The sequence below is a fragment of the Equus caballus genome, chromosome 3, assembly GCF_041296265.1.
Source record: "Equus caballus isolate H_3958 breed thoroughbred chromosome 3, TB-T2T, whole genome shotgun sequence".
In the NCBI taxonomy this organism is placed as follows: domain Eukaryota; kingdom Metazoa; phylum Chordata; class Mammalia; order Perissodactyla; family Equidae; genus Equus; species Equus caballus.
In genome coordinates this window covers 89,537,049-89,556,000 of record NC_091686.1, presented here as the reverse complement: position 1 = coordinate 89,556,000, position 18,952 = coordinate 89,537,049, and the positions used below count along the sequence as shown (strand labels likewise).

The 18,952-nt window shown below is 35.4% G+C and overlaps 1 protein-coding gene across 3 annotated transcripts in view; it reads right to left on the bottom strand.

Moving 5' to 3' along the window:
• Positions 1-5,710: 5,710 nt before the first annotated feature.
• YIPF7 (Yip1 domain family member 7) overlaps positions 5,711-18,952 on the bottom strand; it is a 32,987-nt gene continuing 19,745 nt past the window's right edge. For 2 of the 3 annotated variants that reach the window (XM_070262503.1, XM_070262502.1), the window contains exons 4-6: positions 14,903-15,050; positions 9,266-9,447; positions 5,711-6,107 (exon numbers count right to left, since the gene is read on the bottom strand). In XM_070262503.1, coding sequence (XP_070118604.1) covers positions 5,945-6,107; positions 9,266-9,447; positions 14,903-15,050 — 493 coding nt within the window. In that variant the 3' untranslated portion in view covers positions 5,711-5,944. The remainder of the gene's footprint in view (positions 6,108-9,265; positions 9,448-14,902; positions 15,051-18,952) is intronic. The other variant, XR_011437143.1, reaches the window with a different exon arrangement.

Genomic DNA, 18,952 nt, shown 5'->3' with positions numbered 1-18,952 from the left:
CACTAGGCTAGCTAATTTATAAGGCAGCATCGTGTTTAGTCCGCATAAGGAACTTGCAAACTCTGTATCATTCACTTCATTTTCTATGTGAAGAAAATGAGATTCAAAAAGTTACATAATGATCTCAAAGTCACCAAGCTGTTTACATGCAGAGCCAAGACTAAAATAGAGGATTTCCTTCCTTTCTTCTCTTTTCTTTCTTCTATATCAAAGTCTTTCTTATTAATATTTCCACCATTTTCCATGGCTAATCAGCAATGTAAAAGCCCATGAATCCTACCGTTATGAAAAAAAATCAATGTTTTTTCTGAAAATATATATTTGGTCACCATCATCATGCATTCTCTGTGCCAAAGCCTGGTTGGTTTTTTAAACTTAAAAAAAAAAACTATGATATTGTGATTTATAATAAGAAATATATATATTTGGTCTTCCTCCCATTTCTGGCAAAGAGCTTCTAAAATCCTTGGAATTTTCCAAGTGATAAGAGCAATAAAAGTGTTTTTGTTATGTTAATGAGGAGTCTTTTGGAATTCATCTGAGGATGCGGGCTGGTTGCCAGGAGAAACAACTATGTGGTTAGAGGGTTGGAACTTTCAGTCCCACCCCACCATCCCTCATCTCTAGGGATGGGAGAGGAGTTGGATGTTGAATCAATTGCCAATGGCCAATGATTTAATCAATCCTGCCTACATAAAGAAGCCTCCATAAAACCCAAAAGGACTGGGTTCAGGGAGCTTCCGGATTGGTGAACACATGGAGATTTGCGGAGAGTGGTGCACCCAAAGAGAGCATGGAAGCTCTGTGCCCCTTCCCCATACCTTGTCCTACACATCTCTTCCATATGGATTCTCATCTGTATCCTTTATCATATCTGTTTATAACAAACCAGTAATCCAGGAAGTAAAATGTTTCTCTGAGGTCTGTGAGCAGCCCCTGCAAATTAATCGAACCCAAGGAGGGGGTCATGGGAACCTCTGATTTATAACCATCTGTCAGAAGTACAGGTGACAACCTGGACTTGCCACTGGCATCTGAAAGGAGTAGAGGGGCAGTCTTGTAGGACTGAACCCTTAACCTGTGCAAACTCATGCTATCTCTGGGTTGACAGTATCAGAAGTGAGTTGAATTAAGTTGAATTTTTGTACCCTGCCTGTGTCCAAGAATTGTTTGTTAGTTGTGTGGGAAACGCCCCCTCCCTTCACATGAGGAAATTTGGGTCCCGAAACACCCATTTAAAATCACTCCAGACTTCCACTCTGGAATGGAGTGAAAACTGACTTGAAAAGCTATAGATCCTTGATTGTGTCACTGAGAAACAGAATAGAATCTACAAGTGTTGTAAGAAAAAGAGGAGCAGGAGGTTGTCAGTGCGGTTTTACAGTTGGCGTTCTTCACTGGGAACCAGAGCAGACTAGAAAGCATCTGTCATCAAATGTTGCAAAGGCCACTGCCCTAGTTAAACTGTCGTGAACTGGGGCAGTTGAGTCTAAGTAATTCAGGACTTTTATTTTCAGCACATGTCCCCAATCATTCCTGTAGAAATGAAGGCCATCTCTTGACTCCAAGTGTGCCATTTACCCTTAGCACATAAACTGTAACTTTCTACTAGTAAAGACAGAAAAGTGGAAAAATGTTTCATTCTCAGATAAAAGAAGTTGAGGCATTTGAGGAAAAGGGAATGTGTAAAAATTTGCCAGGGTCTATTCAACAAAAAAGATATGACTTCTAGTTATGCACGCTAAATGGCCTTTCTTTCTCTTTATCGTTTGTTCTATAACACACCCTATTGACCATAAATAAATGTTTATTAAAAAAGGAAAATACCCATTCTGTACAAATTCATATAATACACAGTTTACTTGGAATGGGAGAAGAGGCCCATATTTTGTGAGATTTTTCTATCCAAATGCTAACTAGATCTGAATCTGCATATCTTACTTCAACTAGAGTTCAAAAATGGACCCAGAAATCATTCAGGTACCACTTTTGCCCTTTTAGATATTCTGGATTCTTCTTCTATATTATTATTGTATTATTTTTCCTTGGCAAGTAAAGCTCTTTAGCTCTGTCTAGTATTGTCAAAGGTCAAGGGGAAAGGATAAATCTGAGTCGAATAAATAAGTACACATGTTGATGGCCATGAAGATGCAATGAGGTTATTTGCTCAGTAACAGGCAGTGTTATGTTGTGGTTATGGACTCTGGAATCAAGCTTCCTGGATTCAAACATAGGTAGGTGGCTGAATAACCTTGGGTGAGTGATCTAGCTTCTCTGTGACTCAGTAGTCTCATCTAAATTGGAGGTGATGGTAAGAGTACCTCACAGAGTTATTGTGAGGATTCGGTGAGTTAATAATGTAAAGCATCTAGGTCAACTCAGAGTACGTCCTCAGTAAATACTGAAAATTATGAGAATTTAATACATGCATTTTCTCACATTATGGTTCTTCCAGAATATTTTCATATAGTTACCTGGCATTCAACCATAGAGATGAACAATAATTGATTTAACTCCCGGCCTATTGTAATAAATTTTTATATTGTTTCCAATTTTTCATGGTTACATATTTGCTTATTTTTTGATATTAACCTTAAAATCACTTTGCCAATGTGCAAGAAATATTTCCTGGAATTTTAATTGGAATTATATTAAACCCATAGATTTATTTTGGGGAGATTCTTTTACAAAGTCCACTGTTCTCATCGTGGGATATAGTATATCTGTCTACATTTACCAGTCTCCTTAAAAATTGCCTCTAGTATTTTGTAATTATTTTCATATAGATTATATTTTCATATAGATTATCTCTATTTATTTTTACATTAATTCTTAGATATTTCATAATTCTGCCATTAGGAACTATTAAATAGAATTTATTCTTATTTCTTGCTGTTATGAAATATTTAGTATTTTGTTTACATGGCTTTTTATACAGATGTTACAATTTTTCATAGTAAAAAATCTACCTTTTTTGTGTATGACTCTGTTTTTATGCATAGAAAAATGTCAACCTACATCCTGAGTTCAGAGAAATTTTTACCTATAACTGTTTTTGGTAAAAGCACTTTCTTACATGTAAAAGTTTTAAGTTCATAATGTAAATGTACCTCTAAGAAATAGGATGATATTATAAATCACTACAATAAACAGCATTCTTGCCTCATCTCTCGAAGAGTCAATAGGATCCTCTCAGTCCAAATAGAAAGAGTAAGAACTTAAGACAATTCGACGCTCCAGTAACAGGTTCATTAATGGGTGACAAAGTACAGAAGTCTAATATTTACTACTGTCCTACCTTCTTTTCCACACATTCCTACCTTAGCACTCTTCTCATACTTCTGTAATTGTCTTATTTATTGTTTACTTGTTTATTATCTATTTTTCCTCCACTCCCAAGGTAATTTCTATTAGGGCTGCTGCCTTGGTTGTCTTGTTTACTACAATGATTGATACCCAATCATAATCTCATTCATTTATTCATTCATTCTATAAACATGTATTAATCTCTTATTCTTTGTCAGGAGCTGTTGTATACAGACAAGGTCTCTGGTCTCAAAGTGTTTAGAGATAAAAAGCAAAGAGGAGAGATAGACAGCAAAGAAGTAAATAAATAACATAATTTCAGGTAATTCTAAGAGCTATTAGGGCGTAAGTTAATGGAATAGACTGAGCAAAGCGAGGAGGGATACTGTTTCAGAAAGAATAGCCAGTGAAGGCCTCTCTAAGGAGGTAAAATACGAACAGAGGTCTGACTAATATGAAAGATCTGGAGGAAGAATGTTGCAGGTAGACTCAATAATTATAAAGATCCTTTGGTGGATAACCTTCATGGTCCGAGAAGTAGCAATAAAACTAGTGAACAAGAGAGAGAATGGAAGGAGATGACGTCGGAAGGCAAAACACAGGCAGATCGCGCAGGCAAAGCCTTCCTCTTTTGACTAGCAGTTTTCTGATTTTGTTGTGAATAGGAATCATCTTGTTAAAATGCAGACTCCGGTTCAGTTGCTCTGGGGCATGGGCTGAGATTCTGAATTTCTAACAAGTTTCCAGGGGTTGCCAATGCTGTTGTTCTGGGGATCGCTCTGTGAATAGCAAGCTTCTGAGCTGTGAAAAGGAGGTCGGATTTTATTGCAAATATGAAGGAAAGCCATAAAAGTGGCTTGGGCTTGGCATGACATAACTGATTTACACTTTAAAAGAATCTGAAGGCTACTGTAGGTGTAGAAAATCCTATTGGGGAGAAAGTATGGAAGCAGGAAACCAGTTAGGAGACTGCTTCAGTTAGGCGACAAATGCTGGTGGCTTGGCATTGTGTTGGCAGTGAAGGACTCACGACACATGGTCAAATTTGGGACACATTTGGATTATAGAGTCAACAGGAGTTTCTGATGGATTAAATGTTGGGTGTGAAAGTAAAAGAATGATGAAGGTAGACTACTAGTAGTTAGACAGCAACTGGACAAGAGATTTGAAGATGAGAAGAGGAAGAGAGCCCAGCCAAGAAGACTGAGAAGGAGCTGTCAGTAAGGCAGGAAAAAAAAACAAGAGTGTATGATGCACCAGAAGCCCAGTGAAGAAGTGAGTATTCAGCACAGGGGCTGGAGAAAATTGGTAAGAAGGGCAACCAAATACCTCGGAGTGTTCAAATAAAATGAATGCCTGAGAAATGACCTTTGGATTTAGCAAAATGTGGAGGTTGTTGCTGATTTTACAGAGATGGTCTTGGTGAACAGGATGGTGAAGTCTTTACTGGATAGTAAGAAAGAAAATGGAGGGTGATAAAGTGAAGGCAGAGACAGTAGACAACTCCTTCAATGATTTTTGTTACAAATAGGCCATAAAACTGTAGAGTAACGTTGAGTCAAAGGATTTTTATCTTAAGATAGGAGATATTGAAACAGGTTTATGTGCTGATATGAATGATAGGTCAAGAGAAAAACACTGGTTATGTAGGTGGTGGGGCTGGCTATGGAGAGAAGAGACAGTGACAAGAGGGAATGCAGAATGTGTGTGTGTGTGTGTGTGTGTGTACATACATCTACACACATACATATACAAAGATGCATGTAGGTTGGTAGATCTGGTGGTGGGAAGATGAAGCACTTTTTTCTGGATGTTTCTATTTTTCAATAAAATAAGAAGAAAAGTCATTAATAGTGAGAAATGAGGACAGACTATTGGAGATTTGAGCAGTGAAGAAATGGTGTAACAATCATCTCAGAAAGTATGAAAGCAAATTTTGTCATGTAGTAGGATTAAAAAGGCAGCACTGAGGAGCCATTTAAGATATAGTCATATAATTAAAGTGAGACAAGTGAGATTTCCTCTAGTCACTTTCATCTATTTAGGGAGCAAATGGTAAGGTTCCTGAAGTATATGCAAAGGAGTGGCATCTAACCCAGTGAGAAGGAAGCATTGTTTTAAGGAAATAAAAGAAGAGTTATTAAAGTAGATGAATTGAAAGACAGGCAGATCTTTGAATCTCAGGAAAATAAAACACGATATAACCCTCCCCTGCAATTCTCCAGCGGTGCTGGACAGCGTGACTTAAACCACGTGCACACAGCTTGAGCCGTCATGGAGGTTTCCCAAAAGGCTCACTGTAGATTTCCTTTATACAGTCGGCATATGATTTTATTTACTTACAATTTCTCAGAAATACATCTATTGAGAAAAACCAGGGGCCATCAGTACACAACTATATCCATTTTTGTTTTAAAGTATTTTAAAATGTTTTAATGCACCAAACCAAAAAAGCAACATCATTCAAGCCAACAGGCTATTAGAGCACCATCCTTAAGTGCTATTTTGTCTCTCTGCTTGTTATTCTCTCAACGGCAATAAAACAGAAATTGTATTACCAAATTTGAATGCTAATACATTTCCAGGATAATGTGAACAGCAAACAAATGGAATCTTGTAATGCTATCTCAAACACTCTTCAGAAAACTGTTAGGAGGGCAAAAAGTCCATAAAATAAGGCACAGGGGTAGGCAATGAGAAACTGTTGTCCTTCCATGTCCAAAGCTGAAATGAAGATTTTGGAAGCTGAGAGACTGCACCAGCCAATGATGACCAGTGCAGACACAATCCCAAAGGGGTCCCTATGGCAAAGACAAGAGAGACAATTATTTGACATCAGGAGAAAAAGAGATTTTTGAATCAGAGCTGCCTCTGAAATGTCCTTAGTACAATATCTATAACTACTTTCTCCATTTGTAAAATGAGAGTGAGGAACCACATGAACCCAAAGTCCTCAGCCAGTTAGAAAATTCACAATCAGAAGCTAAACATTTCATATGTTGATAAAATTCCAATTAATAGAAACAGAAGAATTCACCTGCAGTCACTCTCATGTCAACATTCAAATCCCAACTTCTGAAATTCTTTTATATAAACTATGTCTAGAGATTTTTTTATAGCTACAGAATCCCTCCCCCCCCCCCCCGGCCCCCCCACTGCTTTCCTCCTAAATTTACCCACAGTATGAGTAGAAAGATATCTGGACTTGCATTCCAGTAGGGTGCCTCATCCCCACTGTTCCCAGGTCCACTTCCCAGGTTTTTGTCTGAGATAGTAAAGGCTGACAGCTCGAGTAGGGAAGACATGGAACAAGAAGGCACATACATGTGTGGCCTGCCACTCCATCGCTGGAGATTCCTTTTATATGGGTATGTGTGGATTTTTTTTTTCTTTTTTTAAGATTTTTTTTTAATTTTTTTCCTTTTTTCTCCCCAAAGCCCCCCGGTACATAGTTGTGTATTCTTCGTTGTGGGTCCTTCTAGTTGTGGCATGTGGGACGCTGCCTCAGCGTGGTCTGATGAGCAGTGCCATGTCCACGCCCAGGACTCGAACTAACGAAACACTGGGCCGCCTGCAGCGGAGCGCGCGAACTTAACCGCTCGGCCACGGGGCCAGCCCCTGTGTGGATTTTTTAGAGTACTGAAATGTATTTGTTCAAATTGGTATCTTCAAAAAGTAACCATAGAGGCAACTGATTCTTTAAGAAGAAATGGGCAAATAAGGTAGTTAAGTCTGCCACCTTGGGAATCGAAAAGGAAGAGTGGGTGGTAAAGAGTGAATTTCTTTCCCTATATGCAAAACTGGATGCATTATTTAGGAAAATAGGACATCAGACATAGGGGAGATCTCGGGATATATCTAGTCCCCACCTCTAAAGCAACGAAGTGACTTCACAAAAACAGCATAGTAAAATGGGCATTAGGTCAAAATCTCCTAACTCCTTGCACATTGTTCTTTTCACCATCAAACTTGGTCATGGTTGAATCTGAAGTTGAGAACTGTGTTTACTATTTGAGAGAATGACAGGAAGACCTACTTCTAATAATTTAACCAGAGGAAAACAAGTGGAAAACTGTACAACATAGCTTATAATGCCTTAGATAACAGGTAAATCAAAAATACTTAAAAAGTACTCAAGTAAATATTATATTCATTGGTTTAATTAATATCTATTAGGAATAATTTCTAGAGTGATTTAATTTACAGGTTTTTGTGAACAAAAATGTAAAATTATATATGATTAATTTGAATGAATTACTAATATGCCCAAAAGGACAACTTCAGTGTAATGGTCTTAGGGGTCAGGGAGTTTATTCTCCTTTAATATATTTAAAGGATTTCTAAATCATCCTTTATAATTTCAGAATAAAGAAAAAGTCCAGACTTGTGAGGATTCTCAAAATCCAAAAGTTCTAGTTTTTATTTTCTTCCCTTAATAATCTGGAGTCATTTAAGATGTCCCAAATCTCAGTTTGGCTGGAAATGTTTAAAACTTGGAATTTTTGAGTAGTGGATCATTATAGCATTCTTTGGGGAAAGCATCTGACAAAATAGAAGTTGTAGAACTGAACTCTGTATTAACTTGTCAGTGTTGGTACCAAACAATGCAGGAAACAGAATGGCTTGCTAAAGAACATAATGTACAAAAAGTGGAACTTTTCCATGGGTTCTTAATAAATATACCTATAACTCACATTGTATTTATACATTCAAGGTATCCGTTTTCTGTTATAGTCCTCATTTTTAAATGTTGAGTACTCATGATAAAGAAAGGGTTTGCTCTAAATTTTTCTCAAGAATGTTACTTTAAAAATGAGACCCTATGGGGCCGGCACTGTGGCTTAATGGTTAAGTTCAGCATGCTCCACTTCAGCGGCCCAAGTTCACAGGTTTGGATCCAGGGTGCAGATCTACACCATTTGTCAGCTATGCTTTGGTGGCAGCCTACTTGCAAAATAGAGGAAGATTGGCAACAGATGTTAGCTCAGGGTGAATCTTCCTCAGCAAAAAAAAAGAAAAAAAGAAAAAAAAGAGACCATATTAAAATGAAAAAGCATTTCCAAGTAAGTCATTCTCAATACTGTTATGAAGAAAAATTATATGAGATTATTTCTAAATAAAAATATGAGAGGCTTTTCCAAAACGTCTGTCTTTGACATTTGTAAATCCATTATATAAAATTCTACCAATGTAGGGTTAATAACTTAAAATGTGGATCATCCAAGAAAAAAATGCAACTCATATCTCCTTTGGAAGTAGAAGAATGAGCACTAGTGGCAAATGTTTATTTCTAATTGGGTATAGAGTGTAGCAGGTGACAAAGGACTATGTAATCACTTGCTCTTCTTAACCAAAGTGGTCATGGTATGCATATGCCTGGGAAAGTGCCCTACAGAAACACATCTACTGGATCCTTATTAATAGTTTTGAATTGTAAATACTAACTGCCTAGGGAGTAAAAAAGGAAAAAAAAAATTATTGACTGAGCATATATGCTACAAAATTCTCTAGCATTAATATCCTCATCAGGGTTTCTGGGAATTCTGTGCTACAAGGAGCCCAGCTGAGAAAGAACAGTTGCTTCCTGCCTAGAAGGCAGAATGCCTGGGAGCTGAAGCAATTTGTCAGTGTTCACCAGGCACCTACTTTTCCAAAATCAAACAAGTGAATTTTCTGTAGTTGTTAGGTTACCCATGACAATAGTTTATATTAGAGAATGTGACAACTTAGAAAGTGCCAGTTTTAAAGATAACTTGGTTTATTTTTTAAATCATCAAAACAGGAACAGCACCTGAGCCAAAATTGACCTACTTTCCAGAATCTGTGTGTAGCTTTTAATAGCCATAGTTTGCTCAATTCCACTACCGAAATGATCAGAAAGAGGTTAACCTTTGCACTGGTGTTGCAAGCTTTGGCGATGATTGTGCATTGGGGTCAATTACTGCACAGAGACACTTACTGCAGTGAAAAGAAGACAGAGCAACTGGACAGGATGACCATGGGGAGCAGGCAGTAACCCAGTACACTGGCCACGCAGCCACAGGACACCCCTGAAGAGCTCATCAGGTTTAGTAAGGCATGAATCCCTAGGCAGCCAATGGCGCTCATGCCATACACGTAACCAAACTGAACTTTTCCTGCCTGAAACAATGGGAAGAAAACAGTTTGAACACACAACAAATGTTAGAGGAAATCAGAACGTCAATAAAGCAGAGAACATATTTGAATCAATAAGCTCAATGCTGTTCCACATCTCTGTAGTACAAGCATCAGGAGACTGGGAGTTCTGGAAAAAATACTGGCTATCAAATGAATTCAGGTCCTGAAAAAAAAACACATGCCCAACTATACTTGATATATCACAAGCATGCTACAGAAAAGATGAACTATTTCTAGGTTTAAATTTTTTTAATCATAGATTGCATATTAGGAGTACAAGGCGTAAGTAAGAATATATTTTCTCCCCATGTTCATTGAATAATTAAATGAATCAATAAATGAATGAAAAAAACTCCAATTTAGTCTAGGAGATTTACAAGGCATATTAGTAATATTAGCAAACATCTATAGGATTTACTATGTTAGGTCCTATTCTGAGCATTTTACATATATTAACTTATTTAATCCACACAAAAACCTTATGAGAGAGGTACTATTATTGCACCAGTTTAACAGATGAGGAAACTGAGGTGCAGAAAGTTTAAGTAACTTTCCCAAGGGGAAATCATGCTAAGTGGTGGAGCTCGGCTTTGAACCCAGGCAGCCTGGCTCTAAAATTTAGATCCTTAACATCTGTAGGAGTTCTCAGAAGTCCTAAAATAATGGGACTTATTTAACCTTATCTAAACCAGTATATCCCAAACTTATTTGGTGACAGAATTTTTTTGTTATTTCTTAAGGCCTATTACCAGTTTAACAAAATACACCTGATTAAAAGCTGATTTATATAAGCCACCTAGTAATGAATCATGAAAGAGGTACTATTAAAGGAAGTCAGTAGTGCTCAGGATAGACCATGACTCAGAAAACAGCCATCGCCCACAAAGCACTCGGGACTAGGAGCTCAGGTAACCCCATTAAACTCATCCAGAGAAAGTCACAATCTACTATTGATGCAACTGGATTTTTTAATGTTTGCTACCCGAGGATGCCAAAGCTCCAGGAAAGAATGCATTTGGTTTTTATATTTACATTAAGCTGATTAGAAATTCTAGATAAAATTTGAATAGGCTGACTCTGATTTTTCATGGGAATTATACAAAAACAATAAAGGACCTGGTAAATTGATTCAGAGAGAACTTTTGAGCTGTCGTTTTTTCTTTTCTATGGCTGTTATCCATGAGGTCCTTATGTCTTATAGAATAAAGAAATATTTATTTTGCTATTAATTAAGGGTAATGAAGAATGTTATGACCATTTTGATGCTCAAAATTGTCCAACTATTTTGAATTCTTCTTCTTCTGAAGTTTGGGAGGTTGGTCACCACTAAGTCCTTTCACAAAATGTCCCCAGGCTATGCTGGCAGAATTCTATCCTGCATCAGCCATAATAAGTTCTCAGTGAGTATCTTTTGTATTCTTATGGCTATTTTGTGAAATAATGCTAATAATGCTAATGGATATGCTAAAAGAAACACATCAGTTATGCACGGTTCTATTGGGTGAGTTTGCTCCACTTAAAAATAATGACAATTTCAAATCACTTTCATGTATTAGAGAAACATTCTACTTAATATTTCAATTGGATGGGATAATTCTGAGGTAGGGATAGTTGAAATGGTGAGAGGCAACTTCCTACACCCAAAGGACACATATCTGGACCTTCCTGAGCCCAAGCAGTTTTGTGAATTAGGTGGGTTAAATAGAGGATGGATGAAACTAACACGGTAGTAAAATTGTCCCTTCCCATATTAGTTACTGACCTCTCTCTTCATTTCTTTCTCTTGTCAGTTTATTCAATTTAAGAAGTAATTTCATTTGGGAGGGGCCAGTGCCACTTTTAAAATTTGTTTCACATTCTAACAAAGGCTTGTAAATGAAATGGAAAAATAAATGTTTCTTTTTTTTTAAATTGAAGTATAATTGACATACAATATCCTATTAGTTTCACGTGTATATTATAGTGACTTGATGTTTATATACATTGCAAAATGATCACCATAATAAATATAGTTATCATGTCACCATACAAAGTTATTACAATATTATCAACTAGATTCCCTATGCTGTACATTACATTCCCATGACTTATTAATTTTATAACTGGAAGTTTTTACCTCTTAATCCCCTTCACCTGTTTCATCTGCCCCCCAACTCCTCCCCCATCTGTTAACCACCCCCATTTTTTTCCTTTACCTACCAGTCTGTTTCTCTTTTGTTTTGTTTGTTTGTTTTTTAGATTCCACATATAAGTGAAATCATATGGTATTTGTCTTTCTTTGTCTGCCTTATTTAACTTAGCATAATACCCTGTAGGTCCCTCCATGGTGTCACAAATGGCAAGAGTTCATTCTTTTTCATAGCCGAGTGATGTTCCATTGTATATATATACCAGGTCTTCTTTATTCATGCATCTATCAGTAGACACTTAGGTTGCTTCTGTATTTAGGCTATTGTAAATAATCCTGCAATGAACATAGGAGTGCATATATCTCCTCAAATTAGTGTTTTCATTGTTTTTGAATAAATACCCAGAAGTGGAATTGCTAGATCGTATGGTAGTTCTATTTTTAAGTTTGGAGGAGCCTCCATATTATTTTCCATAGGGGCTGCACCAATTTACATTCCCACCAACAGTGCATAAGGGTCCCCTTTTTTCCACATCCTCACCAATACTTGTTATTTTTGTCTTTTGATAATAACCATTCTGGCATGTGCATGGTGACATCTCATTGTATTTTGATTTGCATTTCCCTGATAATTAGTGATGCAGTTCCATTTCTTTTTAAACTTAGAGTTTTTCAGGACCCTGTCTGTATCCCCCTCAGCACTACATCTTGATTCGAAGTAGGTATTATTCTTCTGATTATGTCTTCATATTGACCATGCATGTTCCTTTTCAGATCACTCTCTAAGCCCTACCAGAAAAATTAAATAGAGCTGTTGCTTTAAACCACTTGTCTTCATTGTTTGGAGGTGAAAATAATTTTGAGAGAAAGAATTTAAAAACTAACTTTGTGTTAAATGTTTCAAGCTGTTCTTTTTGGTTTGCCACTTTCAACAGGAAGAAAGACCACTAAAAGGTGTTGTGCCCCATGTGACATGAACCATAAAAATAAGTACGTGACTATGAATCTTATATCTCTGGATATAGCAGATTTTGATATCGCTCCTGGATTTAGTTTTGTTTTCTCTAGTACAATGCATATACCAGCCCATGAAATCATCCTTTATATTTTAATTATAGATATTCACTGGAGGGTTAACTTAGCTTCAAATGATTCTGAGTGAATCTGACTTTATTGATATCCAGTTATGCTTTTTTCCTATCTTTATTGCTCTATATTTATCAGAATCAATTCTGAAGTAACCACAGCTCATGATAAAATGGAAGTGATAATTTTTGCTTAAAACTTTCAGAAAATATACATTTTCACATATTCCCCAAAATTTCAGAACTGAAAATAACCTTAAGGATCTCCTAACTAAACCCTTTCTGTCTTCAAAATGAGGCAATGGAGGCCTAGAAGTAGAAAGCAGAAGGTTCAGGCTCACAGCTGGAGGCGAGGCCAGGAGCAGATCCAAATTTCTCACTTCCAGTTGACTTCATTGCCTATATCGCTTTGTACTTAAAAGAGAGGATATTTAAATAACTCCAACCAACATTATACACCCCCAAAATATCTTAATGGGATTAATGCTTTCCTTTAAGGTATGGCAATAGTAATATTTTCTACAAAAAGCAAACAGCCATTATATTACAAATTACTTGAAAAAGAATGATGAGTTAATATATTAAATTGATTGTTTCTGACTTTTTGATTAATAGACCTAGTCTTATTTAGCAGCTTAATCTAAGATTATCAAATTACCATGACAAAGACAGAAAGGAGGTTAGAGACTAAATTAAAACTCTAGTTGATATCATGTTTAATTTACAGAGTATTTGCATTTGCTGTAGTTCAAAGGAAGAAATAAGATTCTGCCACTAAATACTACTGTGTTGGACAAATGTGATGTGCTCATTGACCACATTACTATGCAGACACTAGATTGGTATCAGTATTTTGATTGGTATTAAGCAACTAATAAATAAAAAGTGAAAAGTTTATTTAGTTGCAAATACATTTTATAGCTACTTTTGAAAATGGTAGCTACATTGGGGAATAAACGATTATGGGACACGGATAGCTGTAAAGGAAGGAAGTGGACTGAATAGTTATTTTAAGAGCTTTTTCCCAAATCTTTAATTTCCTGTATTATTTCTCCTGCCAAGTTTATCTCTTCACACCTTAATGAAACTATATATTTCAGACTGGCTTGACGATCTTTTTCACCCTCTGGGTTTTTTTTGGGTTTTTTTTTGAGGAAGATTAGCCCTGAGCTAACATCTGCTGCCAATCCTCCTCTTTTTGCTGAGGAAGACTGGCCCTGAACTAACATCCATGCCCATCTTCCTCTACTTTATACATGGGACGCCTACCACAGCATGGCTTGACAAGCGGTGCCACATCTGCACCTTGGATCCAAACCAGTGAGCCCCAGGCCACCAAAGTGGAACGTGCACACTTAACTGCTACGCCACCAGGCCAGCCCCTCAAACTCTGTTTTTAATGTATTGTCATTACCTCCTTGATATAAAATCATAGACCTTTTCTCATTTTTTCTTTTTCTTCCACTTTTTTTAATGAAACATTTTTCTAAACTCTGAGCTAGAATGCCTTCTAAACTTAACTTAGGTGGAAATATGCTTTTCTTTACTTTTTTTGATGACTCAATATAATTACTCTCAGATTTAAAGAATGAAATAGGTCCATCCACAAGACAAATGGCGAAGTCAGGGCAAAAATTGCCTTTATAAAAAGCAGAAAACTAAAATAGTAAGGGAAATTTATAGGCTGAATAAACAAATCATTATTTATCATTGCAAATTAATTTATCCATAGGAGCCTAACCAGAAACAGGGAGACCCATCTCACACCTCACAGAATATTTGAAATACTCTAGAGATACACCCCAGCAAAGAAAATGATGAGCAAAGAGAAGGGATTTGTCTCATGTCACAATAGAAATCTCACAGAAAGCAAGAAATAAAATTTAGGCCTAATTTTTCTTAAATCCATGTGTTCCTTTGTCTTTTTCAGATTGACAGTTTTTTTCTTAATAACAAGAACGACATAAATGATCTCCTGTTTCATTGAAAATTTGACTTAGTGATTTGATTTTTGACATTCTATTTAAATTTATATTTTTTGTCTGCTGTAACACATGATGGAAATTTCTCTTTGTCACTATCGTTAGATTAAATATGTCTCCCCCACCAAAAAAAAAAATTTTCACTGTATAAAGTGACATACTTCCTTCTCTATTTACAGAGACCTCTTCAAAAATGATGTTGGAAAGGACATTAAAATCTTGTGTTTGCTGCGGTCTCTTACCAGAAGCAGGGTGGCTCCCAGAGCCACACAAAACAGGATGGGCCCGGTGAGGTCCATTTCATTCATAATGCTGCCATCTGCTGGCTTCAGAGGGTTTAACACCGTCAAGGTTTTTTGCCATATGTGATCAAAATTAATTCCAAGTTCTGCAAAAAGAAAAAAAAAAGAGATAATATAAATATAGAAAAATAAACATGAGTAATATTCTTTAATTAAAGTTATATCTGATTAATTTATTTAGCACTTTTAATCTGATTGTTATACCTTCATAATCTAAGGGTCTATGTAAACTTTTTTAAGTAAACTTAAAAAAACAAACAGAAAAAGAGTTTTTATTTCCAAAGAATGAGACAAAAGAAATAATTTACAGAAATAATTCAAGCTTGAAATCTAGTTGAATATTGGGTAATGGGCATTCTACGGTAAAAACAATAAAATAAAATGATAGCTAACTGACCAAAAGTCCCATTGTATTGCCCATTTAGGTATTTCCTTTTCTCGCATTTTCCATTGCTAACACTTTTGAAATCTTGTCATATCAAATATGGCACAATTTTTCAGTTGGCAGTATTATCTAAGCAAAGATATTTAGCCCAGGTCTGGGATTTTACTTCCACTCTGCCTATGCTAACTGCCTGAAACCACAGAAAAGAAAAGGGGATGGTTCTTTCAGCGAGTAAAAGTAATCATGATGTACACTCATAATTTAAAAAGGGCAATGCTCCACGTGTTGAGTCTGTGTATTTAAGGTTAAGTTCTTCGGACAGGTTTCTCTTTCCCTTTATGAGTTGTGGTGGAATAAAGTATCCAAAATCGGTGGGGCTCAGTGTCCATGAGTTCAAACTCATTTAGAAATTTCTGATTTTTTTTCTGCACTGCCTTGTTTTCCAAAGAATTTTGATTGCCTCCTCACAGATCCCTCTGCTAGATTCTTCTCCTCTTATATCTAAAATTAAAAAAAAAAAAAACGTCGAACTCAAAGAAACAGAGTACAAAAGTTGTTTCCAGAGACTGGGGGTGGGGAAAATAGGAAGAGGTTGGTAAAAGGGTACATAACAACAACAACAAAAACCATGCTTTTAATCTTACAACTGTGGTGGAGACAATGTGCAGCTAATCTCATAATCACTTGTATTTTTTAATTGAGCCCAATTCTCCCATGCGAAGGATTGTCTCCCTAAATCATCTGTACAGGGCACTCAACCTCTCAGAATTTAGTGACCCTCTTTGGTCAGATACAGAGTAGAATTCAACTCCTTTTATAGTGGCACATACCACCTAAACATCTTGCAAAGCTGACATTCTATGCACGTTATACCAGACGGACCTTTAACAGTCACAATAACATAGAGGGACCTTGCTTTAACAAGGACCTAGACATTTTCAAAAGGTCAGACAGACATTGGTCTGAATTAGAACTGAAATCGCATTCTTTCACGCATTTCACATTCAGGGTGACAATTACTATTCCAAGCTTGAAAAGAAAAAAATTGACTGGTTAAATTAATAGTGAGCAAATCTTTTGCATTTCAACTTCCATGTTACATCCCTTCTGTTTTCACAGTGTATTTATACGCTTCTTAATGAATATGCGCTTCGGAGAATATGAGCACTTCATCAAGCTTAAAATGTGCTGAGAAACTTGAACGCAATTTCTAAAATAGGAAGAGATTTTAAAAATTGAGAAATGCTGTAGTTAAAATTAATTTCACCTGAGGCTTATGTTGTTTTCAAATTTTATTTTCAATGTAGACATTTATGCTAACAATATATTTTCAGTATTTACCACAATAAAGTGGCCTTTAATTCAAAATACGTTTTTCCTTAAAAAGCATAATAATTATCCCTAAATAACCTCAGATGAAAAATGCTTTATGAGACATTTTACTGATTTCAACCATTTATTTGGCATAATCAACATCTGCACATGCTTCAACAATGAGTCACGAAACAGTGAATGAACATAAGACCTACTAAAGATTTTCATAAGAAAAAAGATTTTATACATTTTCTAGCAAAATACATCCGCATACTATTTTGTTTTCTAATTTATTACAAGGTATGGAAATGAGATTATAGGTATTTTCTAATTGTAGATACCCTAATCTAACACCATATTATACAAGATAAAAGAAGTTGAATCTGCTGTGAAATTTGAGGCAAAATTTATCGTTTTGCTGTCATCTAGTGGTAGTAGAGTATACAATATATATGCTATAAAAGTGAATTAATATCTTTGTTTTCTATGCAAATTGTGGCATTGGCCTTTCAAATATAAACTTCAAGCTATGCTACAAATATAAATACTAAATATCACAGTAATTTTTCTGGTCTGACAGACTTGAATTGACTATTAGTCATCAAGATGCATTTGTTAACTATTGATTGTACATTATCAAATAGCAAAAGTTATCTTCTTACATAAAACCAAACAAGTCTTTTAGACAACAAAGTATTTAAGGAATAAACAAGCACATTTTTAAATAACATGGTTTTGTTCAAGGGATGTTAGTTATTAACAGCTTTGTAATTTTATAGGCTGCTTTGGCATACATTCAATAAAAACCAGCAAATGTAATTTATCACCTTATCCCAGAAATCCTCCCTCCAGCATTTGCACATGTTTTAGGCAGACAAGGCTTGACGCTTTCACAAAGATACCCAGCCTAAAGAACATATTGGATCAGAGTCTAGAAATCTCATAGATTCAAAATGCAAAATTATATTAGGCGCTCTCTCTTCTAATATACTATATATTTGGTGGGGATAATCAGAAAGAAAAAAAAAAACATCTAGGAATTGTCTCTGACCTGTATCAAGTGGAAAGGGAAATCTAGGATATTTCCTATTCAAATTTAAGGAGACACTGGGATTTCAGACAAGTAGAAAAGATAAAGATATTTTCAGTAAATGTTGCAAGAAAAATTGGTTAATCATTAAAGAAAAAATAAATTTAAATCCTACTTCACATACTAACCTAAAGCAATTTTCAATGAATCAAAAATGTAAGTGCAAAACAAAAAGATAATTTAAAAATTTAAGAATCTACAAGAGGATATAAGCAGTATCCAGAGCTGGAGAAATATATTCTAAACAGAAGAGCAACTGGAAAGAAAAGTTACCAAGAAAAATATTGTGGAGTGGAAAACATAAGTATTAAAATTTCTATCCACCCTAATGTCCCATAAACATTAGGTGGCAAACATAATCTAGGGAAAAAAATGTTTTAAAATACATATTTTAGGCAGTGATATCTTTACCATATAAATATCTCTACAAATAAACAAGAAAAGGAAAAATCTTAAGATTCCAATGGGAAATCTGACAAAGAACATGAAAAACAGGAATAAGTAAAAGCAGTCAATAAACATACGAAAAAATGTCTACCTTTTCTAGTAACCAAGAAATACAAAGTATTACTTTTTGCCTATCAAATTATCAAAGACATCTCGAACTCTACTATGAAGGTGTAGTGGATCATGCTTTTTCTAGATCAGTTTGGCAGTGTAGGTACCTTTTGACCCAGTAATCCCACTGTTATAGATCCATCCTAAGGACAGACGCTGTACAGGTCAAGGTTGTTTACTATGATGTTCACCAAAGCATTACTTCTTATAAGAAACAACCTTTAAGGTGAGTTGAAATTATGATACTTTTATATGATAAAATATTATGAAGCCATTATATATCATCTTTTCAAATAATATTTAAGACTTTAAAGAATGCATGTGTAGAAATGCTTATGATATAAAGTAACTTTAAAAAATACAAAACTTTATATCCATAGCATGATCAAACTTTCATTTTTAAGTATTCATAAACATATACATATTCAAAAATATAATATTTCATTTTTAAGTACATATATATACATATTCATAGAAAAAGAGAATAAAGGCTGGAAGAAAATACATCAAATCGTTAATGGTAGTCATATCTCATAGATAAAATTTTAGGTGATTTTCATATTTTTATTCATATGTTACTCTATTTTCCAAATTTCTACATTGAAGATAGATTATTTTTATAATTAGACAACTGACAGTTTTT